The sequence below is a fragment of the Saccopteryx leptura genome, chromosome 2, assembly GCF_036850995.1.
Source record: "Saccopteryx leptura isolate mSacLep1 chromosome 2, mSacLep1_pri_phased_curated, whole genome shotgun sequence".
In the NCBI taxonomy this organism is placed as follows: domain Eukaryota; kingdom Metazoa; phylum Chordata; class Mammalia; order Chiroptera; family Emballonuridae; genus Saccopteryx; species Saccopteryx leptura.
In genome coordinates, this window is record NC_089504.1 from 287332283 (window position 1) to 287358549 (window position 26267).

The 26267-nt window shown below is 52.1% G+C and overlaps 2 protein-coding genes across 10 annotated transcripts; both read left to right on the top strand.

Annotated features, from left to right (window-relative positions):
- The first annotated feature begins 367 nt into the window (after window positions 1-367).
- On the top strand, window positions 368-4665 carry PYGO2 (pygopus family PHD finger 2). 5 transcript variants are annotated; one of them, XM_066362347.1, is made up of 4 exons: window positions 605-669; window positions 1098-1147; window positions 1397-1548; window positions 1974-4665. In XM_066362347.1, exon 4 carries the CDS (start codon window positions 2022-2024, stop codon window positions 3036-3038), a length of 1017 nt encoding a protein of 338 aa, XP_066218444.1. In that variant the 5' UTR covers window positions 605-669; window positions 1098-1147; window positions 1397-1548; window positions 1974-2021; the 3' UTR covers window positions 3039-4665. The 5 variants fall into 5 exon arrangements, with proteins under 5 accessions (XP_066218442.1, XP_066218444.1, XP_066218445.1 ...); XM_066362348.1 differs by having other exon boundaries at window positions 1397-1512; XM_066362349.1 differs by lacking the exon at window positions 605-669 and adding an exon at window positions 685-731.
- Window positions 4666-5437: 772 nt separating this feature from the next.
- PBXIP1 (PBX homeobox interacting protein 1) lies at window positions 5438-15850 on the top strand. Of its 5 annotated transcripts, XM_066362343.1 has the most exons (13): window positions 5470-5569; window positions 6777-6826; window positions 6912-6965; window positions 7942-8028; window positions 9793-9919; window positions 10170-10234; window positions 10308-10473; window positions 11938-12171; window positions 12296-12322; window positions 12600-12682; window positions 12783-12914; window positions 13534-14753; window positions 15248-15850. In XM_066362343.1, the coding sequence occupies exons 4-13, from the start codon at window positions 7978-7980 to the stop codon at window positions 15327-15329; spliced, it is 2187 nt and encodes a 728-aa protein (XP_066218440.1). In that variant the 5' UTR covers window positions 5470-5569; window positions 6777-6826; window positions 6912-6965; window positions 7942-7977; the 3' UTR covers window positions 15330-15850. The 5 variants fall into 5 exon arrangements, with proteins under 5 accessions (XP_066218438.1, XP_066218440.1, XP_066218439.1 ...); XM_066362342.1 differs by lacking the exon at window positions 6777-6826 and having other exon boundaries at window positions 5501-5569; XM_066362339.1 differs by lacking the exon at window positions 6777-6826 and having other exon boundaries at window positions 5520-5569; window positions 6855-6965.
- The last annotated feature ends 10417 nt before the right edge of the window (window positions 15851-26267 follow it).

A 26267-nucleotide genomic window follows, 5' to 3' on the forward strand; every position in this document is an offset into this window, starting at 1 on the left:
ACCCATTGTTCGCCGTGGGCCCTCCGTGGCAGAGAATTGGGTGGCAGAACCCGCCTTGCTTCGCTTGAGCTGGTGGCCGCCAGCGAGCACTGGGATGGGGACCGCCGCCTTGGGGCGACATTCACGTTTGCAATGGGGACCGCGGTCCGGAGTGGCCAGGCCTCTCGGGCAAGCGCCGCTCTGCGGAGGCCCTTCGGCCCGGTGGCGCAGTCCGACCCGCGGAGCTGGCCAACGCCGCTGCTGCGCGGTACACGCTCCCCGCCTAGGTCGTACAGTGGTACGGCCCTACCCTGAGCCGGGCTCTGGGAGCGTGTAGCCCAGTCCCCGCCTCCTCTAGCCGGCTCAGTGGTGGCGGCCGAGCCGAGTTCCGGTTCCGGTGGCTGCGGCCGCAGGCGGGCTGTGAGCTGGGGCGAGAGCGCACTGGGCGTTCCAACTCGTCTCTTGCCCTTCATACTTTCGGTAGCCACAGCGCAGGGGCTTGTGTTGCCCCGGACACCTTTTTGGGCGATGGTGCGACCCGAGGGCGCGTCCGTCTCCCGTTGCCGCTGACCCGGGTCCCCCCCTCCATGGCAGCCTCGGCGCCGCCCCCACCGGACAAGCTGGAGGGAGGTGGTGGCCCCGCACCGCCCCCTGCACCGCCCAGCACCGGGAGGAAGCAGGGCAAAGCCGGTGAGAGCGCCGTGAGGACATGGGGCTGGAGAAACTGAGGATTTGAGGACCTTGGAAGGAGGGTGGGCTAATGGTAGGAGCAGGGGGTCATTAGGTCAAGGGGCCTGAAGAAGATGGGTGGGTGAAGCTCTCCAGAGGTTAGGGGTAGGGTGTCATAGACTGAGGACTCCAGGATTTGGAAGCACGTGGAATTTAGGAGCCAACTGGGAATCTGAGGGCATCGAGATGGGCTCTCATTTAAAGGAAGAGGCAGCTGAGAGTGTGGTAATAGAATTTACTTTTCATATTACACCTCTGTTAGTATTCATTTGTTAGGTAAATAAGCAAGCTTATAACGAAGTTAGAAGAGTTCCTCCAAGCGTGGCTGGGAGAAAGGAGGTTGGGAAAACCTTAGAGAAACTTGTGTTTGCTTTTTGCTGCTCTTCCAGGCTTGCAAATGAAGAGCCCAGAAAAGAAGAGGAGGAAGTCAAATACTCAGGTGAATGGTGGTTGGTGGGCGGGAGAATTCCTAGTAGTCCCTACCTGTGCTCTCCACTCTGTCACTCCAATATCTGTATCTTAATCAGATGCAGGGAGAAGAGAAAGCTGTTTCTGGCCTTTTCCTTCAGCTTCATAATAAATTTGGTGTGGGGACAAGGGGATGAGATGATTTGACCAAAGATTTTTTTTTTGAGAGAGAGACACTTTAGTTTGTTTACTGATTGCTTCTTATATGTGCCTTGACCAGGGGGCTCAAGCTGAGCCAGTGACCCCTTAATCAAACCTGCGACCATGGGCTCATGTCTGATCTGGTGCTCAAGCCAGTGACGTCGGGGTTTCAAACCTGGGACCTCGGCATCCCAGGTCAATCCTCTAATTCACTGCACCACCACTGATCAGGTTTGACCAAAGATCTTATCAGTCAGGATCAGAATCTTCCTCTCCCATTTTCCCTGTCCCGGTTCTCTTCTGATGATAACACCTACCACTTATTTTTTCTAAGTGTGAGGGATTGTGCTTTATAGTGCTTTAATAGTTTTGAGATGAGGAATCTGAGGCTTAAAAAAGTTAAATATTTGCTTTATGGTCTTGAGGTTATTCAGTGTCAGAGCTGGGATTCCAGCATAGTTCTGCCTGTTTTCAAAACACAATTACTGCACTGTGCTCCGCCCTCTACTTCTTTGTTGTATTATAAGGTCCATCTTGATTTTAGATCTGAGCTGGCTGGAACCAGCCCCCAAAATGTGTACTGTGTTCTGGTGCTCTTCTGGTGTAGCTCTGCGCTTCCCTCCATGACCCTCTTTCCCTCATTTGTTTCCTACTAGGGCCCTGCATACTCACATCTGACGGAGTTTGCACCACCCCCGACTCCTATGGTGGATCACCTGGTTGCATCCAACCCTTTTGAGGATGACTTTGGAGCCCCTAAGGTGGGGGGTGCAGCCCCTCCATTCCTTGGCAGTCCTGTCCCCTTTGGAGGCTTCCGTGTACAGGGTGGCATGGCAGGCCAAGTACCCCCAGGCTACGGCACTGGAGGTGGAGGGGGTCCCCAACCTCTTCGTCGTCAGCCCCCCCCTTTCCCTCCCAACCCTATGGGCCCTGCTTTCAACATGCCTCAGGGACCTGGCTACCCACCTCCCGGCAACATGAACTTTTCTAGTCAACCCTTCAATCAGCCTCTGGGTCAGAACTTTAGCCCTTCTGGTGGGCAGATGATGCCAGGCCCAGTGGGAGGGTTTGGCCCCATGATCTCACCCACCATGGGACAACCTCCCAGAGGGGAGCTGGGCCCTCCTTCTCTTCCCCAACGCTTTGCCCAGCCAGGGGTGCCTTTTGGCCCATCTCCTCTTCAGAGACCTGGTCAGGGGCTCCCTAGCTTGCCTCCCAACACAAGTCCTTTCCCTGGTCCAGACCCTGGCTTTCCTGGTCCTGGTGGTGAGGATGGGGGGAAGCCCCTGAATCCACCTGCTCCCACTGCTTTTCCCCAGGAGCCCCACTCAGGCTCCCCAGTTGCTGCTGTTAATGGGAATCAGCCCAGTTTCCCCCCAAACAACAGTGGGCGGGGTGGGGGCACTCCAGATGCCAATAGCCTAGCACCCCCTGGCAAGGCAGGTGGGGGCTCAGGGCCCCAGCCTCCTCCAGGCCTGGTGTATCCATGTGGTGCCTGTCGGAGTGAGGTGAACGATGACCAGGATGCAATTCTGTGTGAGGCCTCCTGCCAGAAGTGGTTCCACCGAGAGTGCACAGGCATGACTGAGAGCGCCTATGGACTGCTGACCACTGAGGCCTCTGCAGTCTGGGCCTGTGATCTCTGCCTCAAGACCAAGGAGATCCAATCTGTCTACATCCGTGAGGGCATGGGGCAGCTGGTGGCTGCCAATGATGGGTGATACTGGCAAGGTGACCCAGGGAAGTGCATACGTTTCTCCCTGCTCTTCCAGGGTGATTGTTTCATGTCTGGCTCTTGGTCCTTGCTTCCCATCTCCTGGGGCAGAAATGCAGTGGCTCCTGCGGGCAGAAGAGGAACTGAGGTGGGCAGATCCTGGATCACTCACTGTTCTGGAAACTTTCATGTTGAGATCTACAGAGATCCAGGAAACCAAAGCCCTGCAAGCAGAGCCATTTTTTGGTGGCTATCTCTGGAGGCCAAGGGGTACGGCTGCAAGAGAAAAGAGGCTGGAGAAAGATCTAGAAGGCAGGGGTGTTCCCTCTGCAGATGATGGACACCCCTCAACACCTGTGCCTAACACTGCTATGTAGCCCCACAGCTCCATTGTTAGTTTTTTGGATCAAGTGTTAAAGGTTTCTGGCCAGAGGAGTTTGGGTTTCTTCCCATCCCTGCTCTAGTCCTTTCATGGGCTCTGGAAGACAGCTTTAGGGAATAAAAGGGATTTTTCCCCTTGCCTCCTCCAAAACCTGCTCAACTCTCCTCCCTTAGAGAACCAATAGCTTCCCTAAGAAACAGGAGAGTTCTTGCTATGGCAGTTTCATGGTGATTCGGGGCTTCAAAACAGTAGGTAAGAGATGCTGTTGGGATATACCTTCCTCATACCAAAGTCACTGGTTATTTCTCAGCTTCTCTTGTGTTTTTCTTCTAAGGAGCATATTTTTTGCCAAAAATTGGGATATGTGGTCTGACATGCCAGAATATTTGAAATTTGGACAGTCCTGGAAGCCTGGACTCTGTTGTACCACCTCCCATCGCCCTGCCCATCTGTTGCACATCATTCTCAGTGTCGGTCTTCAGCTTCTGATGCCCTCATTCCCTCACCTCCCTGGCTTGATTGAAGGAAAGCTTGAAAGGGCACAGAGCCCTTATACCTCATTTCTTCTGATAAAAGGATTGTCACAGTCTGTGGATGGGGGAGGCAGTAGGACCCTCATTGCCAAGGTACTGAAATACAGTTCAGAGCCTGGATATTCTCTTTCCTTGCTCTTTGTTACATTTTGGACCTGGTGTTCTAGTAGTTCTCATTTGTCTCAGCCAGAGTCCTGTACTTGGGCTTTATTTGCTTTTATTTTTAAAGCACTGCCTGCAAGAGAAGGGCCTGGGGCCTAATCAGGAGAACCTCACAGCTGCTCTTACAGTTTATGCATACATTCCTTAGTGGGGTGTGGAAGGCAGGCCTGAGAGGAGTTAGTGGTCTTCTGTACCCTAGCATGTGAAGAGAAGACAGGAATACTGCAGAACTGCCCAGGTGGAGTCAGCAGGCTTTTAGGCTGTGTGAAAGCAGCCACGGCTTCTGGACCTCTTTTTCAGTGTCTCCCCCACTCTAAAACAGCAGAGAGAGCACCCCCCCCCCCCCCAATGCTCAACTTTTGGTTTTATTGTGGTTGTGTTTTCTGTCTTTTATCTGTTGCTATTTTTGTGCTCCCCTCATGTTGGCATTTTGTAGGTGGCTCCTAGGGAAATGTCTGCTTACGCCCTCCCTGCTGTTTTGGAAGAAAGTGGGGGTGGCGAAGATGTGGTGGGGGAAGGGTCTTTTGTATTGTTGGGTTAATAAAATGACATGAAAATCCAGACAAGGACTCCTTGCTGTTCATGTGCTCAATGGTTGGAATGAGCCACCATCACCATTGGGAAGGGTACTTGGGATGTGTGCCCTGAGGGTACCAGTTAGTGGGAATGGCAGAAAGATCCGGCCCTGAAGCTGACCCTGGTACAAGCTGCTGAGCCTGGGTGGAGGGAGTCCTGTGTGCTCCACGCTCCTGTGTCCTGCAATGAGAAAGTTTCTTTTCTGAGCACATTCCTGGGCTGGGCCTGGAGCCAAGCGGGAGCTTTGGCTCCTAGGTGTCTGGTAAACAAGTGTTTTTAACGTTGCTGGGTTTAGTGCCCACCCTCCAACCCCTAGTTTTTTGGGTTAGGAGTCATGTAGCTCCAAGGGTGGAGAAGGGGCTACTCTGGATTCAGGTGTCATTTTTGGATGCTTTTTTAGACCCATCCTATTAAAGAAGTAGCAGTGGCATCCTTAATCTGTGCTGGAGCAGAGTGGAGAGGGTGACACGAGGGCTATTTCCAAGCCACGATTTGCCACTTTCCCCTCCCCCATCCTGCAGCTGCCTGTGTCAATCCTGGGACCAATCGGCTTCTGTCCCTGTCGTCTCCGGAGATGCCAACGTTTGCTTTTAGTTTAGGGTCTTCCTTCTAGTAACTAGACACTGGGGAAGGAGGGATGGTCACCCTAAATTCAGTTTGTTGTAATTTCAGTCTCCCAACGGAAAGTCCAGATTTCAGCGCTGTGCTTGTTCCCCCTTCTCCCTGTCTCTCAGCTCCAGCTCTTATTGGCTAAAAGTTTCCGCCCCCTCGGAGAAGTTGACTCCCCATTGGCCAGTTCTGGTCACATGACTCCCTCCTTTCTGGGGCTGGGAACCAGGGGAGGCCGCAGCAAGTTCATCTGAAGACTAGCAAGAGCTGGATCAGGTAATTCCCTAGCGGGGAGTGAGGGCCCGCGGATCAGGCTGTGGGAGAGAGGGTAATGGGGAGGAAGGGCAGAACACAAAGGGTTAGGCTCCATCGGGGATCTACAGAGCTACTTGTCACTGCTGGACTGGGGGAAGGAAGATCATGGGTAGCTGTTTCCAAAACAAAAACTTGCTCTGGGTCCGTCTGGCAAGTACTTGTGACCCTAGGTCCTTTGCTTTAGAGGTTTGGGGGAACAACTCTTACAGGGGTTGAAACTAGCTAGACCAGAGTTCCCAGCTTTGTACAGAGTGGGAGAGCTCCCCCTTTAGCTGTCTTTTAAAAATAGCAGAAGTCTCTGACAATCCTTAGGATGTTTTTGTTTACGCTTGCCTGAATGAAAACAGAAGGGTAGTGGGGGAGCAGTGGTGGTGGGTTTTCTTCTCAGAGGCCCATGGTAAAGAGATCTGAAAACAGAGGGGAATGGGGGAGGTTAGACAGCAGAAGGAACTTCCTAATAAGGTAGTGAGATGCTTGCTTGGGAGAACGAGGATCTTTTGGAATCTTGGGTGAACCCAACCAAGAGAGGCTTAGAACTTGGAGTGCAGGGGTTCCAGAACTGTCTCCTGTTTGGGTCTCAGAAGTGTTTGTCTTGTTGACCCAAATACCCATTGCTGGTTTCCATGGAGACACTGGGTCTGACATCACCCTGGTTGCCATGGTGTTTGGTTCTGGAGGACCTGAGCAGGCTGTACATAGCCAGGGATAAACAAGGACTTCAGCCCAAGCTGCTACCACTTCCTTCCTGCCATCACCTGTTAACAGTCACACACAGCAACTGGAGATGGGGAGATGATGACATTACAGTGGAGGAGGGGCCTGAGAGCAGAAGGCTGCCCAGTGATGACGGCTCTATGGATGTCTGTAGGGTTAGGGTTAGGGTTAGGGTTAGAGCTGATCATCGGTGTCCTGTTGAACTTGGTATGGGGAGTCAGTGCAGTCATTCTCCTCTCTCCTTGTGGGGTGGGTGTGTATGTCTGGGAGGCATAGGCATTGGGAAAGACACTGTGAGGTATCCTTCTTCTGCCCTGGGCTTGGATCTTGAAGGGCCACAACAGGCTATTAGGGCACTGTGCACCTTATATCCACACAGATGGAAGGGGGCAGCATGTGGTTTCCCAAGTTAGGATGGCCATCTGTCTTCCCCAGCCTCCCTTTCCTTCCCCAGGATGTCTTTACAGTCCCTTCCCATGTGCCTGCCACTCTTCCAGCCACTCAGTAAGGAGTTATTTATCCTCCTCTGAAGTATTACAGTTCAGGACTCTGGGAAGCCAGTCCTTCTATTCCTCCACTTCTATGCCAGGTTCCAGTTTCAGCTGCCCAGCCTGAGGGGACAGTCTGGGCCGTGGATGAAGGGGTAGGTCCCTTTCTTTTTACCCTGCTTTGTGTCAGGCTTTGTAAGCTGGAGGGACTCTACCCTGCCAAGTCAGACCAGATCAACCTGGGCAGGACCACAGCCTTGATTTTTGTCCATGCTTTATAAACTATAAAGTCTTTATACGCGGTAGTTGCCAGAAAGCCCTTTTCCCAGTCACTTTAAAGTTCCCTAAGATGAAAAGAAACTCTGGGGGTTACTAAGAAGCAAACAATTTAGAATGGAGAGTGAGAGTAATGGAGTGTTCACTAAAGGTACATTCAGATGAATCTAAGCTATGCCTGTTATTCTTAACCTTGTCTGCAGGTGAGAATCACTTGGGAGGTTTTAAAAAAAGATCCATGCCCAAGCCTGACCCTGATATCAATTGATTCACAATCTGAGATGATTCCAGTGTGCATTCAGTGTTGAGAAACCCTGAACCAGACCATGCTAAGGACCTATGGTGGGTGGGTGAGTGGGAGACTTAGGGCTGAAGGAGACTGTGGGATCTTCTCTTCCTAGTCTTGGGGGAGGAGATAATGATTATGAGGAAGCATATTGGGGATAAAGGGAGGCTGGATTCATTCCTCTTCTTAGCTGTTTGTCTTTGCGAGTTAGATCAGTTACTTTCTGGTCTTCATCGACCCTGACCATAGCATGAGAGAGTTGGCTGGTTATTCCCCAAAGCCTTTCCAGCCCTCTGCTTCAATTGCCCTTTCAAGGTCAGTTCAGTTTTCCCAGTCCCTGTTGGTCCTGGGAGAGGCAAGCTTCTCTGTAGCTGTTCACAGGTTCTGATTTGCAAGGCAAATACTGCCCAGAACAGTTTTGAAGTGTTAGGGTCAGAAGGACTGGAACCAGTCAGGTGCTGGTTCTGGAAGCTGGTGCTCAGTCGTTAAACCTTGGAAGCCAGCCAAGGCTGCTCCTTGCACCCTCCCTCCTCTGAAGGGAGCAGGGGCACTGAAGCTTTTCTCTGTAGGTGGCAGCCACAGCAACCTCAGGGACCTCGGCAGCTATGGCCTCCTGCCCAGCTTCGGACAATAGCTGGGTGCTTGCTGGTTCAGAGGTAGGAAAGCAGGTCTGGGTACCACATGGAGGGGGATTCTTGCAGGGCTGGGCTGCTTTCTGGGTCTGTTCCTTCCTTGGTCCTGATGGTCACCCGCATCACCTCCTGCTGCCTGTGAAAGGAACTCTCATGGCAGGGGAAGGAAATCAGCCCCCAGAAGTCAGGTGCTAGGACTTGGACCAGGCCTGGAAAGAAGGGTACTGCTGTGGTAAGCTGTGAGAAGGCAGGAAGAAATTTTGGTGGGGAAACCAGCATGAGCAGAGGATCTGAGACAATGGTGGGAAAGCCATTCTGCAGGAGACTGAGGATGCCCATTGGGTAAGATTGTGACATGGGTCAGAGTGTTGGAGTGAGGTTAGGGGAAGAACCTGGGAACCTATGGAAGAGAACCTCTGAAGGGCCTGGCTCAGGCATTCAGGACTCATCCTGATGGGAGATCACCGAAGAGCTCTGAGCCTGAAGGAGTTCGGACACTCCTTGCCTGGGCAGAGGGAGCCACTGTGTGGGCTGGGTGGGAACAGAGGAGAGGGTTTTAAAGATCCTGTAGTCCAGGTAGTAGTTGGTGGGGCAGGGACCCAGTGGACTTCTGTGCTCCTGAAGCCACTGAGAAGGATGAAGGGGCCACTGGGATGGGGGACTGAATGGCTGGAGAGTTTGCCAAGGGGTGCAAGCCCCCATGGCTTGGTATGTTAGAACTGACAGGAGGAGAGAAGGTGAAGAGCTTGAGTGAGGCACGTGGAGTTTGAGTGCCCTGGAGGAGCCCAGGTAGGGGTGAGGAAGCCGACGTCAAGGACGACCCTGGAGCAGGACACACGGGCTGGGGCTTGCCAGTAGAAGAGAGCAGACACTGCTCTCACTCACCCAGAGCCCTGGGTGCCTTTGCTGACAGCTGGCCATTTTATCTTGATGTCTTCTCCGTAAAAGGCCCAGTGCGTGTGTGTGTGTGTGTGTGTGTGTGTGTGTGTGTGTGTGTGTGTGTGTGATTCTTGCCTTGTAGAACTGGTTAGGAGAAAAAAGCGAGTTGAAAATTTCAAAAAATATACTAAAGCTAGGAATTATTCTTGGAAGGATGGCGGGAGCCACGGATGGGGTAAGCAGGAGAGAGAAGAGGCTGAGCCTGGCCAAGCAGGCTGAGAGCGCAGTAGGGGATAGGCAGGGGTGGGGTTTCTGCCAGCAGCCACTGGGAGAGGGGTATGTGGGAGAGTGGGAAAGGCTGGAAAAACTTAGAAGGTGTAGTGAAGTGGGCAGCCTTTTGTGAGGGCAACTGCAGGGACGGCTGTGGGGAACGTGGCTATGGCCCTTAAGCACCCAGAGGACTTTGTTTTCTTGCTGTCCTCCCACCTTCCAGCCAATAACTGGTCATTTGTCAGGAGGGAGGGATGTGCTGATGATCTTGGAGGGGACAGAGACCCAGGTTCTAACTAGCCAGGTTCGGGTAGGGGCAGGTTTGTATAGAGTCCAGTGCCTTGGTCTAGCAGTGCTTCTTCATTTAACAGAAACCAAGCCTCCGAAAGTCCCTTAGAGCAGCAAGTGAGGTTAGGGAAGGGTCCAGCACAGTGTTGAGCTGGTGCTGCAGTACCACTGACCCCTTCCCCTCACTGTGGGTCAGCTCACTACTCAGTGTATTAGATTTGTGTGACATCTGGTTTGGAGTCCCTGAGTAGTGCAGCTGGTCCCAGGGACCCTATCAGAGGACCCCGTGCTCCTGGGTTTTTCCTGTTGTCCTTTCTCTGGAGCACATCCTGTTTGCGCCCCTTTCCTCAGAACCTGCCTGTGGAGACCCTGGGCCCAGAATCCAGCATGGACCCAGAACCTCAGAGAGCTGCCCAGGTCCCTTGGAGCCCCGCTAAGGCAGATGAGGAAGAATTAGCCGAGACCTTGGATGGAGAAGGTAAAAGGATCTGGCTGAGGGTGGGGTGCAGATATCTCTCTTCATGTTCTAGGGTTCCCAGCTTCACAGGGAAAGGGAGGCTGGTTAGTCTTATTTCCCTTACTAATACCAGTTTAAGATATTGTTCCTTCATTCAATTCTTTTTTCCTGCGTCTTCCAACCTGGTTGGGGCCTGCAGGAGCCAGAAGGTTGTGTAGGAAGTTTAGTTGGGGGACTGTGTGTTTTTCCTGGATCTTTTCTTGTACTACAGAGATGCTCTTCCAGAGTGAAAGCTCCCAGTCTGGTCTCATTCTGCCAGAGGAGACTGAGGCTAAGGTGAGGACCTTCACTGGGGGAAGGGAAGGAAGTGGGGAGAGTCAGAAGCTGCTCACAGCTCTGTCTAAATCAGGGCATCATGGAAGGTGATGGTCATGGTATGGAGTCCCCTGGCTCAGGAGACACAATGGACCAGGAAGACTTGGAGGAGACCCTCACGGTGACAGACCTGGGACCAGATACACAGGACCTAGAGGGTCAGAGTCCCCAACAGAGCCTTCCCTCATCCCCTAAAGCAGGTAAGAGTCATCCTTGTTTCCCCTTGGCACTATCCTTCTAGAAGGTATTCTTGTGGGAGTAGCCATCACTACTGAGCACAGCTTTGGGCCAGGCCCTAGGACTGAGTGGCTTGGTGCCTCCTTAAATTATATCAGTGAGTCCTCATCATTACCCTTGAGGCTCAGAGAGGTTAAATGGCTTGATCAAGATCACACAGCTGATAAGTGGCAGGGCCCAGATCTGGTTGACTCTTTCTTCTCTGCCAAGGGGGCTCCTCTTTCCTTGTCTCTAGATTCAACTTTCATTCCCTGAGTTCCTTTTATGTTAGCTCTTTGCTTGGGGGAGGATGGAGGGTGGATGGTTCATGGCTTATGTAAGAGGCAGACTAGACTGAGCGAAGATGAAAGTCAGACCTATAAGGGGTGCAAAAGGAGATACAGTAAAATTGAGTTGGTCCTACAGGAGGGGAAGGGTGGTTCAGTCAGGGACAGGATGAGCAAAGGAGAGGCAGGGGTGGCTGGGGCAAGGCTGACACTGGACATGACATTTGAGTGGAGCCTAGAGCAGAGCAGGCTTTTTGGTAGGTAGGGTAGGGGGAAGAGAACATTCCAGGCCAAGGCTGCAACATTAACGAAGGGTTGCGGGCCACCTGTCCCTTGCTAAGGAGGCTGCATTCAAGATTTGTAGCAGAGGAGCGTATAAATCCATCTCTGTTGGAGGTGACAGGGTGGAGGGAGAGGCCAGGGCCTTGGGCGCCATTTAGGAGACATCTGCCGTGGTCAAGCAAAACTGATGAAGACCTGAACTAAGGTGGCTACAAGGCATGTGATGTCAAAGTGTTTAAGTGTCAGATTGTCTGGGTGTGAGGTGAAGGCTTAGATTGGCTAGACAATAGCAGTGTGCCTTTCCATGAATTGGGGGAACACCAGAAAAGAACTAGTTTGGAGGGCAGTGTGTTGAGTAGTTGGTCCCTGCAGGATACCCAGTGACCAGTGGGCAGGCAGATGTCTGGACCTGGAGCTCTAGGGAGGCCTGGGTTCGTCTGCTCAGGGGGCTGTCAGCAGTGTGGGTGACAGAGTGGTGACTGTGTGCACAGTGAGGAGAGCAGAGGGCAGAAGGGGTGTCAGGAGACTAGCACCTTTAGGACCAGGAGGAGCCGGAGAGGAACTGGCTGAGGAGTGGGCGGAGTTAGGACTGACCTAGGAGGCCTGTACTAGCTGTAAAAGCTTGATGTGAGGCCCATGTGGGAGGAAGGAGGGTGCTTTTATGATGAAGCTGCAGTAGTCTGCAGACGGAGACTGGTTTCCTGCCTCCAGACTGTGCAGGAGTGGTCATCGAAGCCCAGGCAGATGTGGGTTGGGCTTCTGTGTGCCCCTCTCTGTGGTTAGGGCTGGCGCCTCCCCATGTCTTCCTCCACGCCCCCTCTCTTCCTATGTCCTGTCTCTCCAGTTGCCTCACTGCCTTGTCCCCATTCCTTCCTCCAGACTGGATCAGGGAGGAGACCCACCGCACCAGCAGTGACGACGACACTGACGTGGACGTGGAGGGTCTGCGGAGACGGTGGGGCCGGCAGCCCAGCGCTCCTCAGCCTCTGGTGTCTCTGGGTGTGGAGGACGAGGCCACAGACGAGGGTGTAAGCAGGGAGCTGGGCATCTCCCTCAACATGTGCCTCCTGGGGGCCCTGGTTCTGCTGGGCCTGGGGATCCTCCTCTTCTCAGGTGAGTTTTGCCTCCCCTCCTGGGTTCTTGAGCCTTTACCTGGTCCCTACTGCCCTTCTGCCCTTCACCTCACCCCACCCCCTGCTCTGGGGGCCTCACCGTGCTGCTCCGTCTCTATCCTCAGGTGGCCTCTCAGAGTCTGAGAGCGATGGTGAGTGGGGAGGACCCTGGCTTGTTTACGTCTGTTCCCACCCAGCCCCGAGGGAGACTATGAGGGTGGCTTTTTGGGTCAGAAGTAGGGATGCAGGGGGCTGTACATTTATCTCTCAGTTGTGCCTTGACAGCTGCTCAGAGTAGCCCTTGCCCTTTACCTGGCTGTGCCTCTAAGTCATAGGTGGGTCCAGGGAAGGAGGGTGATGATTGTGTGTGTATGGGAGGAGTGGGTTCTTTGGGCCTTGGAGCCAGTCTGGGACTTCACTTTCCCACAGAGCCCATGGAGGAAGTGGAACTGCAGGTCTTTCCAGATGCCACGGTGGACCCCGAGATGCCGGGTGCTGTGGGGGATCGGCCGGTATCTGTCAACATGTCCATCAGTGTGTGGGCCTGGTAGGGGAGTTCAGGGCTGCCCAGGCTGTGGGGCAGAGTGGGGTAACTGGCTCTTTTGCCCTCAGGATGGGCTAAGGCGGCAGCTGCAGGCCTCAGCGCCCCCTGACAGTGTCCCCAGCCTGCAGAACATGGCCCTTCTGCTGGACAAGTTGGCCAAGGAGAATCAGGATATCCGGCTGCTACAGGCGCAGCTGCAGGTAGACACGAGCGGGAAGGGGTAGAGCAGGCCAGCCCCCCCTAGGCCAGGTGTCTGTTGTAGTACCCTCTCCCAAAAGAAATTTCCTCTATTTACCCGTACATTTTCTCTCCTTTCCCACTATAGTCAGGGTATCTTCCTATAGTTCCCTACTCATGTCCCTCATGCTAAAGTTTAGGCCAGGGCTGGCATATGTGTTTCATGTGAATGCCACCTCTGATTGATTGGTATGGTCTGCCTGGAACAATGTGTGGATAAGGATTTGAAGAAATGCCAAGGCTCAATGGAAAAGAAGGGCCGTGATTGATAATGTCTGTTCTGGGCACAGGAGGTGGAAACATGGCGATGAGAGCCACATATTGGGTATCCTTAGGTGAATTGAAGTGTGTGCTTATAAAAGGATTTGGAAGTTGGGCGTGTGATGGAATTTGGGGATTCCAGGGTCTGACACAGGTTGTGGATGGGGAGGGAAACTAGAACAAAATCCTCTGTGTGTCCCAGGCCATAAAAGGGGCATGGGCTACCTGCCCATTATACTGGAATAGAATTGGGGTAAAAGGCACTGTACCCATCTTGAAAAGACTTTCCTGTGGTGCCCTCCATCTCTACACCCATTTCAGGCCCAGAAGGAGGAGCTTCAGCGCCTGATGCAACAGCCCAAAAGGCTAGAAGAGGAGAATGCCCAGCTCCGAGGGGCCCTGCAGCAGGGCAAGGCCTCCCAGAGGGCCCTGGAGTCAGAGCTGCAGCAGCTACGGGCCCGTCTCCAGGGGTTTGAGGCTGACTGCATCAGGGGAACAGATGGAGTCTGCCTCAACTGGGGCAGAGGCCCACAGGGTGGCCAGGTCACTAAAGAGCAAGGGCCTCTGAGGCAGGAGACAGGCACTGGCTTCCTAGAGCAGAAGGAACGGCTAGAGGCCGAGGCCCAGGCATTAAGACAAGAGTTGGAGAGGCAGCAGCGGCTACTGGGGTCTGTGCAGCAGGACCTGGAGCAGAGCTTGAGGGATGCAGGCCAAGGGGATCCAGCTCATGCTGGCCTTGCTGAGCTGGGCCACAGGCTTGCCCAGAAGCTGCAAGGCCTAGGGAACCGGGGCCAGCACCCTTGGGTGCCTGCTAATGCCTCAGAAGCCTGGCATCAGGAGCCCCGCTTCCAGAGTTCCAGAGAGCAGAGTGGAAAAGAAAAGTGGGATGGGCAGGGGGACCGGAAGGCTGAACAGTGGAAGCATAAAAAGGAGGAATCTGGCTGGGAAAGGATGAACTGGGGGGGTGAGAAGGACAGGCAGCTGGTAGGGAGGTGGAAGGAGGGCAAGTCAAGGGCAGAGGAGTGGGGTAAGAAGGATGGTAAGGGAAAGGGCCCCAAGGAACCCTCCAGGAAAAATGGGCGCCCCCACTCTGGAGAAAGGCAGAAGCACCTTCAGTGGAAGGAAGGGGCTAAAGACAGACATGATCCCCTGCCATTCTGGGCAGAGCTATCTAGGCACAAGTACCGGGCTCCCCAAGGCTGCTCGGGTGTGCAGGAGTGTGCCCGACAGGAGGGCCTGGCCTTCTTTGGCATGGAGTTGGCTCCAGTGCAGCAACAGGAGCTGGCCTCTCTGCTGAGGACATACCTGGCACGGCTGCCCTGGGCTGGGCAGTTGACCAAGGAGCTACCCCTCTCCCCTGCTTTCTTTGGTGAAGATGGCATTTTTCGTCACGATCGCCTCCACTTTCGGGACTTTGTGAATGCCTTGGAGGACAGCCTGGAGGAGGTGGCTGTGAGACAGACAGGGGATGATGATGAGGTGGATGACTTTGAGAACTTCATCTTCAGCCACTTCTTTGGAGACAAAGCACTGAAGAAGAGGTGGGCAGCTGTGGGGGTGTTGAGCCAGGTGGGACAGAGGAGAAGGGGAGAGGTGGGGGTGTGTGTGAGAAGGAGCAGGGGTCCTGAGTCCGGGGTCGTCCAGTCAGAGTCCTTCTGTCCACTTTAGTCCCCTGCTCGGCTTCTCTTCTCTTAAGGCATTCAGACACTTTCCTGGCTTCCTTTGAAGGCAGGAAGCTGCCACTGCTCACCCCAAGAGAGTCCCCTTTGGGCTGGGGGATTTTTCTTCTCCAGTTGTCCTGGCCTACCTACACCTGCATGGCCCAATGGGTAAAGGAGATTGCTTCTACCTTCCTGCCTCCCCAACAGGGACCTTCATCCTGGGAGACCAGTCTGGCCCCCAGTATAATTGGTGGTGGCTGCCTGTAGGCTGCCTTAGGAGGGATAAATTCCCCCTCTTTTCAGGGAACTCCTTCTCATCACATGGCATTGTCCTCTAAAGTTTTTTCTTGTCCCATCCCCCTGTCTCCCCACAGGCTCAGGAAGAAAGACAAACACTTTCGGGGCCCCAGAGTTGTGGGACCCAGGGAGGAGCACAGTCACCACCACAGGGGCTGAGATCTGCTATTATCTAACGCTTGGGGACTGTTAAACTGCCATCTCCCCTGGCTTGGTTGGTGTCCTTGGATGTCCTTCACAGAAGAGAGCAAAATCACTCCACCCTGCACTGATGCCACTGCCACTAAAGAAAGGCCTTATGGATGGGCTTGCCTTGTTGTCTATGCAAATATATACAAATGTCCAGGGCCCTGGGCCATGACCCTTGGCAATCTGATTGTGTCATGCCAAATGCGAAAGGCGAGATGGGAGAGAAAGGTTGGGGGAGATAGCATTCTGATTCTGAAACCAAAGAGCTTTTCCTCCACTGGGCACCGCACCCTGACCCGAGCCCCCTGGGGTTTGACAGTTGTTGGCTGGAGTCCCAGCATCAGGGCTTTCCCTGTGGTTTTGTTAGATTTGAAAGCAGCTCTTAATCCCTAGCGAGTGAAATCCTCTTTTTACTCTGGCTTCTCATGTGGCCTCACCGCCCCATTTTAACTGTAGTTTCAGATCCCAATAAAGAGCTGTTGGAGCTGTGACGTCAAGGGGCCTCTGTTGCTTGGGTGGTTTCTAAGCTCAGACACACTCCCACCACCTCGTAGGCACTGGTACTTGTCTTCTCCCATATACTCCTTTCCCTTCTCACCCTCCCAACAGTTTCAGGTCCTCTAGACTGGAACACCCCATTTGCTTACAGCTGCCTTGCCTGCACCCCTGGGATATGTAGAAAAATGAGCATGGGTTTTAGAGTCTGAGCCTTGGGCTCAAATCCAAGTTTAGTGATCTAGGGCCAATTAATCTCTAGGAGCCTTGTGTTTCTTATTATCATAAAGGGGAATTGAGGGACTGGGGGATTAAAGCAATGTAAGCAAAATGTCTAGTATTTGGCACTCAAAAGTTATTTCACTCCCTTTTGCAGGAGAGAACCCCCACCCGCCACCCTCCCTCCCCAGCTTCTGGGTTGGGGAGATGACAAAGCCACTAGGTGGCGCACTGGCCCCACATTTGCTCCATTCCTTGGCTCCCCCACTACTTAGTTCCCCAAATCTCGGAATCTTGGACTCCACCACACTGACTGGGGCCTGCTCACTGGCTAGCTTTCCCAAGAAGACCCAGATTCCCTTAGGCTATGCTTTAGGAAGTTCATCCTGACTGGGTGCCTCGATACCCTGAGAATCCCCTAGGGGGCAGGATGAACTATGACTTCAGGCCACATCAGGAGTGTTACTAGTAAAGAGGAAAGGGCCTGCCGGCTCCAGAAGGGGCTATAATGAATAGCAAGTGCTTATGTAACACTATGTAACATCATAATGTGCCACTCACTGGTAAAGGGCTGTGAGTCTATCAGCTCATTTAATTCAGCTGTGGGGTAGGGTGGGGAGCAGGGATGACTGGGGATGAAACGGACCACATTCAACATTTATAAAGTCTGTTGTGTACTTCTGCAGCAAAAGGGCTTGCAGTGAGACCTGAGGAAGAATTTCCTCTCAGGCAGAGGGTCAATGATGGGGGCCAAGGGGTGGTTTAGGAAAGGAGGATTCTGTTTCTGTGGGGGGTGGGGGTGGATTTGAAGGAGCAAGTACAGGTGTGTGGAGGGCCAGGGTCTGGAGTTGGCATCTCAACTTTGGACCATTGTCCCTTTTTTGTGTGTGTGACAGAGACAGAGGGACAGAAAAGGACAGATAGGAAGAAAGATGAGAAGCATCAGTTCTTTGTTGTGGCTCCTTAGTTGTTCATTGATTGCTTTCTCATATGTGCCTGGACTAGAGGGCTACAGCAGAGTGAGTGACCCCTTGTTCAAACCAGCGACCTTGGCCTCAAGCCAGCAACCTTGGGCTTCAAGCCAGCAACCTTTAGGAAGGATCAAGCCATTAACCATGGGGCTTGTCTACTATCCCACGCTCAAGCCAGTGACCCCATGCTCAAGCCAGTGACCTTAAGGTTTTGAACCTGGGTCCTCTGTGTCCCAGTCCGATGCTCTCTCCACTCTGCTACCTCCTGGTCAGGCCCATTGTCCCTCTTGAGGAAGCCCTCTTACCCTATTCACCTTGCTCAAAATGTCTGCTGATGGTAACCTGGGTTTCCAGGAGAGGGATTCAGGCTAGCAGGTTGGCAGGATTCTGTCTCGGAGAGGGCGGGCTGGACTTAGGGGAGGGGACACAGCCTGCTCTCCCTGAGTTCTCGGTGGGTATGACTCTCACTTGGGTCGCTCGGGGCTTCTCAGTTTCATTTCTAGGGCCTGTTTCCTTTTGCATAACGGACTCTCAGGGAGGCTAGGAGTTCCCCCAAGCACCCCTTCGATCCCGCTCAGGAAGTAGATATGCTGAGCTGGAGGTTTCTCAAACTGCTTAATCGGAGAAAAAGAGAGCCAGGACACGGGGGTGGGGGCGATGTATTTGGTGGGACACTTGAATCTATGTAAACACAATAATTAAAACCAATAAAAAATAATAAAGGATTGGATAGGAGAGAGGGGCATTCAATTTAACTACAATGCAAATAAAAGAGAGCCAGGACACCAGGGACATTGGCCACTCTAGGTGACCCTCTCTCTGGGATGCCCTGGCAGGTATCCTCATGCCCATCATGTCATTTGGCCCCTCCATCAAACCCACGCACCTACAGTATCACTGGTCAAGATGGGGGGTCCCACGTCCCAGATCATAGGATGCTCTCTTGGTTATGGGTCAGTGTGTGATGAGCCAAGGGATACTGGTGCTGGGTGACAGCATTCTTCCCTCCCCACAAGGCTTGGGGACAGCTCTTGGCTGGGCAGGGGAACAAGAAACCTGTGGGCCGACTTGCTTGTCCTCTGAGTGTCTGCTCTGGGCCCTTCCAGTGTAAACACTTGTTACTTTGAGCACCTGGCTTTTCTGCCCTTTCCTCTGGGAATTCCCCCAGCTAGCAGCTCGATTCCAGATGCTGTGGGGGAATCACTGGAGTAGTAGGTGGTCTTCTTGTGCCTTCCCCTCTCAAATGGAAATTCTGCTTTGTTTGGCCAGTTCCCAGTGCTCATTTCCTCCACTGTCACCCAATCTGCCATCTCTCCCTCCCTCATTCGTTAGCCGCATCCCCTTTTCTCTGCTCTTCCGGCAGACCTTCCCATTTGCCCTCAGCTCAGCCTTCTCTCACCATGCCCCCTCCAGTCCTTAACTCCCCCAAGCTCCTGTCTCTCCCCATCTTCCAGGTCCTCCAGGCCCCAGCCTTTGCCCACTGCTTCCATTCCCACCCATCCCGGGATAACAGGTTGGAGTGGTGGCTAGAATTTTGTGGTGGATCACCTTCAACTTGTACAACTCACATAAACTCCTTAAGGGTAAGAGGCATGTGTCTGTTTTGAAAGTTGGTCCCCAGAGGCCACCCTCCCTTCCCCCTTCTCTCACTGCTGGGCCCAAGGACAGATGATGGACTGGCTGGCTGTTTCCATGGGGCCACCCTGATGCAGGGACATCTCATTCGGTCTTGTTCTGGGACACAGGTGTTTCTGATTCCTTCAGACTTCACATGCTCACAGTGGGTCTCGTAGGGACCCTGTAGGGTGGTGTTATTACCCTAAATCTGGACAACAGGTACCTTCCCTCCCTTTTCACCATTCAGCCTTCTGAGCCACAGAAGCCCCTTGTCAGCAATTCTTGTTGTGTTGTTTGAGTTCCCAATCCCTTCCCTTATGGTCTTTCCTTTAAGGTTGCTGCCCATCTTCTTTATAGTCCTTGGCTTCCAGAATAGGCACTGCCTGTTAGGACAAAAGTGGGCCCGTTTCCCACTCACCTGTTCTTTATGCTGGGCCAGATGGAGGCCCAGCCCAGCTTATTTTAACTAGACCTTTATCCTGGGATGACTTTGACATCAGAAAACCCATTCTCACCTGACCTGTGGTAGCGCAGTGGATAAAGCGTCGACCTGGAATGCTGAGGTTACTGGTTCAAAACCCTGGGCTTGCCCGGTCAAGGCACATGTGGGAATTGGTGCTCCCTGCTCCTCCCTCTTTTCTCTCTCCCTCTCTCTCTCATTCTCTTTCTCTCTCTCCTCTATAAAAAGAATAAATAAAATCTTAAAAAAAAAAAAAGAAAACTCAGTCTCTGGGCTCCACCATTGCCTACCTAGGGCCTTGGGTAAGCTGTCCCTCCTTGTTTTTTTTTTTCTTTCCCCTTTTTTTGTATTTTCTGAAGTTGGAAACGGGGAGGCAGTCAGACAGACTCCCGCATGCACCCGACCAAGATCTACCCGGCACGCCCACCAGGGGGCGATGCTCTGCCCATCTGGGGTGTCGCTCTGCTGCAATCAGAGTCATTCTAGCGCCTGAGGCAGAGGCCATAGAGCCATCCTCAGCGCCCGGGCCAACTTTGCTCCAATGGAGCCTTGGCTGTGGGAAGGGAAGAGAGAGACAGAGAGGAAGGAGAGGGGGAGGGGTGGAGAAGCAAATGGGCGCTTCTCCTGTGTGCCCTGGCCGGGAATCAAACCCGGGTCCCCTGCACGCCAGGCTGATGCTCTACCACTGAGCCAACCAGCCAGGGCCCTCCTTGTTTTCTCATCGTTAAAGTGGAAACTCGATAGTTTCTTTATAGGTTGCTGTGAGGATAAAATTAGTCACTTGAAGATAAATGAAAAGGTTTTTCAAACTGTAGAGTACTGTTAAAAATAGTAGTTATTTTTATTTTATTGAGCTCTAAGGGGAAAGCTGAGGCCTCTGTGAGCTCCTGAGATAGGAGTAGAGGGTGCTGGCTCCCAAACCTGCGGCAGAGCTGGCAGGGAACGATGCTGACTACATGCAAGTCCTACCACAAGATACTGTGGGGACCCCAATTCTTGTCCCTGAGGCTAACTGGATTAGTTTAACACAAAGCAGAATTTTATTTTTTTTAAACTTTTTTTGAGTTTGTTTATTCATTTTTAGAGTAAGAGAGGAGGAGAGAGAGAGAGAAGGGAGGGAGAAGCAGGAAGCGTCAACTCCCATATGTGCCTTGACCAGGCAAGCCCAGGGTTTTGAACCAGCAACCTCAGCATTCCAGGTTGATGGATGCTTTATCCACTGTGCCACCGCAGGTCAGGCACAAAGCAGAATTTTAAAAGTCCTCTCTTAAGGCCCTGGCCGGTTGGCTCAGCGGTAGAGTGTCGGCCTGGCGTGCAGGGGACCTGGGTTCGATTCCCGGCTAGGGCACATAGGAGAAGCGCCCATTTGCTTCTCCACCCCCCCTTCTTCCTCTCTGTCTCTCTCTTCCCCTCCCGCAGCCAAGGCTCCATTGGAGCAAAGATGGCCCGGGCGCTGGGGATGGCTCCTTGGCCTCTGCCTCAGGTGCTAGAGTGGCTCTGGTCGCGGCAGAGCGACGCCCCGGAGGGGCAGAGTATCGCCCCCTGGTGGGCAGAGCTTCGCCCCTGGTGGGCGTGCCGGGTGGATCCCGGTCGGGCGCATGCGGGAGTCTGTCTGACTGTCTCTCCCCGTTTCCAGCTTCAGAAAAATACAAAAAAAAAAAAAAAAGTCCTCTCTTAATTGTGCCACGGAGGAGTCAGCCAAGGAAGTGAAGAGAAAGGAGGGGGTGGCCTTTGAGTTGGACCTTAAAAGACAATAGAATTTGTGATGGAGGAGTGGATTTCATACTAGGCATAGGTGTGGCCAGAGGGTTAAGTTCATGTTCACAAGGGACCAAATTCTCCCCACAGGACTGCCTACATGTCTAAGGGGGACATTTTACTGTAGGAAATGCACAGGGGTGAGGGGTGGCGGGTGGGGTGTGTGTGCCACTGAAGACATTTGAGGCATCTGTGTGAAGGAAGGCATGCATGGTGCAGTGTAGCTGCTGGTCAGGGGCTGGAATAGACATGTGAAATTGAAGGTAATTAAGGAGGTGTCAGCCAACAAGTGCAGGTGGTGGGTGACAGGGGCCTGATTTAAATTAGTGAATTAGAATGGACTGGCCTTGGGTGGAACAAGGACGGGCAAGGGAGGAGTCAAGAACACACTCAGCTCCCAGCCTCATGACAGGAGGATGACTACATCCTCAAGCAATGCTGGGAAAGGAGGAAAGGCCAAGCTGGTTCTCTTGGGGGAAGGTGGGAGGAAGCTGCTGGGCTTGATTTACAGGGTATGGGACTGGATAGATCACCTCTCTGCTCCACCAAGTTGCATGTCTCATCATGCCCCCAATTCCTCTCCAGGGTGGGGCCCCTTTGGAGAAATTCTTACCAGTATCAGATACTTCCCTCGACTAAGCCTGAGGGGAGGCACCCAGCAAAAAGGAGTGATCCTTTCCAAACTCAAAGGGACAGGTCATGGGACTGTGGCAGGACAGGCAAAAACCTGAAGTCAGGAGCTGTGGAGAGGAAAATGTTACAGGCCCCCCCACCTCCCCCGAAGGTCAACTACCCATGGGCTGGACAGGCCCGCCATAAATGCTTGTTCATCTGGAATGTGGCCTTGGGCTCTGCTGACCCTGACGCAGCCTCAGCTTCGTGGGGAGGGCCTAGTGCAGGAGCCATGGCATGAGGCCTGAGAAGAGACAGGCCACCCTCTCATCTACTCGGGCCATGAACTTCTCAGAGAAATTCTATACCTTTTATCTCACTGAGAAGTAGACCTTAAAGAAGGTACGGCCAGCCTGACCTGTGGTGGCACAGTGGATAAAGCGTTGACCTGGAAATGCTGAGGTTGCTGGTTCGAAGCCCTGGGCTTGCCTGGTCAAGGCACATATGGGAGTTGATGCTTCCAGCTCCTCCCCCCTTCTCTCTGTCTGTCTGTCTCTCTCCCTCTCTCTTTCCTCTCTAAAAATGAATTAAAAGAAAAAAAAGAAGGTATGGCCAAATATATCTCTACTTTACAGGTGAAGAAACTGATATAGAAAGATGACGTGACTTGCTTAAGGTCCCATTGTTAGAAATGAAATTAAGCAAGACTTGTGGAGACAAAATACCTCAGCAAGGCAACTTTAATAACTTCTGCAGAAGGACATGCCACCACTATCGAAAACCAGCCAGCAAGCCTAGGGCAGAGGGCAAATTCTGTTTTTATCTCGAACACAGGCCCTAAGATGCTGGGTCTTGCTTCATTGGCTGGAGTGTTGACTGTACAATCTTATTTTTTCCTGATTGGCTAGTTTAAATGGCTGCACCAAGGTGGAAGGGAGAGATGGGGATACCATTAACTAGGTAAGGGGGTTGAGGAATGGTTGGGTGAGCGGATGAAGGGGGCTGGGGGATTGGTGAACAAGTTAGCTATTTCTCAGTCTATTCCCCGGTCAGAGGAATCCGCATGAAGGGGGTTGGGAAATCAGTTGAAGAAAAGAACCCGAGTTAAACATTTCCTTCACCATCATAGCCAGACAGTGACAGTGTAGTAAGACTGGCCCCAGGCAGCCCTTAGGAAACCAGTAGCATTTGAAATGTCCAGTACTGCTGTTCACCCCCTTCCCTCCCTGCCAGCTGACCCGGAGGTTGGAAACAATATCTAAGCTCCCATCTGTGTGTCTCTTTAGCAGACTCCTCCTCCCTGGGCCTCTGTGTATCCCACTTCAGCTACCTGGGCACCTGATTCAGAAGGATTTCCTCTCTGGCCACCAGACCTTATGGGTCCCAGCTTGTGGGGAGAAGAAGGCCAGCTGTGGAAGGATCCTTCATGAGCATCATGTCTACAGAGGTAGAAACTGAGGCCCACAGAGGGAAGTGACTTGTGCATGGTCACAAAGCTTACTAAGGACATAGTGGAGACCAGAGCCCACAGCTGCTGACCCCTGACTAAGTGTGCCCCTGTTCCTCCTCTCTCCCCTCCCCTCCTCTCTCTGGCTATTCGAGCTGGGTATTTAGGCTCTGACATGAGATCTGGAGGAGCTGCTTGTTACAAGACAGTTTCCTTCTCTTCCTGTCTCCAATGACTTCACTCATGGCTCCTTCTGCAGAATGTCTGGTGGTAGCCACAGGAGAATAGCATCAAGAGGGACAGGAAACCTGACCTGCCAAGGTTTGGGATGGGATGGGAGGGAGAGAGGGGTCTCCAGGAGCTGCCCCAGAAACCTGAGCAACTGGGTCTGGCATTAGGAGGTCTCAGCTTTGAGGATTCCACAAATGGCCCTTTTGGCCTTAGGAGTGAAATCCTGGCCTCCCAGCTATCCCCAAAGAGCCCCCATTCATTTGCTTATTCATCTATTCATCAATCATTAGTAGTGCGCTTACCCTAAGCCTGGCCCTGCGCTGGTACCACTTGATGTGCTTTCCAGCAGCCTGTGCAGTGTTAGGTGCAGTGTTGGGGGGAGGACCACAGGGAAGGAGTGACCACTGCCTGCCGAGTCAGGGCTTACATGTCCAGGAGGTTGTCCTTCCTGGGGAAATGGTCAGCTTTGGAGAAACACTGACCCAGCTCACCATTTATAGCTCCAGACTTTGAGGCAGTTCTCTCAATCTCCTTTTTAAAATAAATATTGGCCCTGGCCGGTTGGCTCAGTGGTAGAGCGTCGGCCTGGCGTGTGGGAGTCCCGGGTTCAATTCCCGGCCAGGGCACACAGGAGAAGCACCCATCTGCTTCTCCACCCCTCCCCCTCTCCTTCCTCTCTGTCTCTCTCTTCCTCTCCCACAGCCAAGGCTTCATTGGAGCAAAGTTGACCCGGGCGCTGAGGATGGCTCTGTAGCCTCTGCCTCAGGCGCTAGAATGGCTCTGGTTGCAGCAGAGCGACGCCCTGGATGGGCAGAGCATCGCCCTCTGGTGGGCATGCTGGGTGGATCCTGGTCGGGCGCATGCGGGAATCTGTCTGACTGCTTCCCGTTTCCAACTTCAGAAAAATACAAAAAGGAAAAATAAATAAATAAATAAATAAATAAATATCAAACTTTATCACTAAGATTGTTTAAAAATACCCAGTAAAATGAAATCAATAAATCACTCTTTAATAGTGTTTGAAGTGAGGTTAGTTTTCTAGCTCCAAGGTTTACATTCACTAAAAAATAACAGGAAACAAAAATATTTCTCTAAATCATGAGTATTTGTTTTTAAAAAAATCTTCTTTGTTCTCTCATTGTATTACAGATTTAGATATAGCTACCATCTCTCTCTCTCTCTCTCTCTCTTTTTCTGAGAGTGAGAGAGAAAGACAGGAAGGGAGGAAAGAGAGCAAGAAGCACCAACTTGCAGTTGCTTTTGCTTTAATAGTTCAGTGATTGCTTCTCGTTCATGCCTTGATCAGGGCCAAGTCAGTGTCCCCTTCTCATGCCAGCAGCCTGGGAGATCACTGCTCAAGTCAGCTACTCTGTCCTGATGAGCCTGTGCTCAGAGGTCGGGACCTCAGGGCTTTGAAGTGGCGAGAGCGCAGTGCTCCAGGTTGACACTTTATCTGTCGCGCCCCCAGGCGTAGCTGCCATCCTTAAGTACACTAGTAAAAATTTTGGAGTTAGTTTCTTTTGAAAATGAGAAGATCCTTGCTTTGCTTACATTATGAGTGTGATAAAATAAGAGTATGAACTCAAAAATATTTACAGACAATAGTAAATCCTCTTTCAATGTTCAAATTTTATCTAGGTGCACAATACTCATGGAATTGTTTCTTACTTTTCTCGGCTATAAAAGTGAAGGGAATATACCTACCTCATAATGATGGGAGTAATTTGTAGACCAAAGATTGAGTAGGAGACTCCAACCTGCCATTGGTCTGCTGGAGAGGCACACTGTCCTGTGAGAGACTGGAAGCCACCCTGATACCTTCCTCACGTGAGCAGCCTCTCACCTGAAAGGATATCTGCTGGCGGCATTTTCTAAAGCTAGGAACCCTACAAAGTCAGAGCTGGCCAATACCTTCTAGTTCCTCTGGCTTTGCCTTTGCTGATATTTTTAATAATCTTTTTTTTTTGTACTTTTAAAGTTTAAATTATATTTATTTATTTATTTATTTATTTTGTATTTTTCTGAAGTGAGAAGCCAGGGGTGGGGTGGGGGGGCAGACAGAAAGATTCCCGCATGTGCCGGACCAGGATCCACCTGGGGGGTGATGCTCAGCCCCTCTAGACGTTGCTCTGCTGCAATTGGAGCCATTCTAGCACCTGAGGCAGAGGCCATGGAGCCATTCTCAGCGTCCAGGCCAACTTTGCTCCAATGGAGCCTTGGCTGCGGGAGGGAGAGAGAGATAGAGAGAAAGGAGAGGGGGGAAAGCTGGAGAAGCAGATAGGCACTTCTCCTGTGTACCCTGGTGGGGAATTGAACCCAGGGCTTCCGCACGCCGGGCCGATGCTCTACCGCTGAGCCAACCGGCCAGGGCCTAAAGTTTAAATTATTTTTAATTATAGCCTGACGGTGGTGGCAGAGAGGATAAAGCATCTACCCAGGATGCTGAGGGCTCCCATTGGAAACTCTAAGGTGGCGGTATAGAGCACAGGCTCATTGGCTTGAGCCTGGGCTTGTCAGCTTGAGTGGGGTCACAGGTTTCAGTGCGGGATTGACATGATCCCAAGGTCTTTGGCTTGAAGCCCAAGGTCACTAGGTTGAGCCCAAGATTGCTGGCTTGAGCAAGGGGTCACTGGCTCAGCTTGAGCCTCTGGGCCAAGGCACATATGAGAAGCAATCAATAAAAACAACTAAAGTGAAAGAACTAGCAGTTGTTTCTCATGTCTCCCTCCCCTGCCCCTCTCCCTACCTGTCTTTCTCTAAAAAAAAAAATATATATATATACACACACACACACACACGTGTATATATATATATATTTGACACAATATTTTATTAGTTTCAGGTGTACAACATAATGATTCAACATACATAATTTAGAAAATGATCACTATAATAAATCTATAGTCATCTGTCTCACTGGGTATTTTACAAATTTAGGGGAGGGATTCATGACAGGAGTGGCATCTAAGTCTCTGACTCTTTTGTTGTTGTTTTTTTAGAAGTTTTTTGCTCCTCTCTGGAGTGGGATCCCAGGTGGCATATGTACAGTAGTTCTGATAAATGCCTGGGCAAATCTCTTAACTATAATGAGCTTTAGT

Bases quoted from the DNA above. Each gene is read 5' to 3' on its own strand.
- PYGO2 (XM_066362345.1), top strand. From the start codon at position 567: ATGGCAGCCTCGGCGCCGCCCCCACCGGACAAGCTGGAGGGAGGTGGT. The intron at 670-1,097 runs GTGAGAGCGCCG...CTGCTCTTCCAG, and splicing joins GAGGAAGCAGGGCAAAGCCG to GCTTGCAAATGAAGAGCCCA. The intron at 1,148-1,973 runs GTGAATGGTGGT...GTTTCCTACTAG, and splicing joins GGAGGAAGTCAAATACTCAG to GGCCCTGCATACTCACATCT.
- PBXIP1 (XM_066362341.1), top strand. From the start codon at position 7,978: ATGGCCTCCTGCCCAGCTTCGGACAATAGCTGGGTGCTTGCTGGTTCA. The intron at 12,323-12,599 runs GTGAGTGGGGAG...ACTTTCCCACAG, and splicing joins CTCAGAGTCTGAGAGCGATG to AGCCCATGGAGGAAGTGGAA. The intron at 14,754-15,247 runs GTGGGCAGCTGT...GTCTCCCCACAG, and splicing joins GACAAAGCACTGAAGAAGAG to GCTCAGGAAGAAAGACAAAC.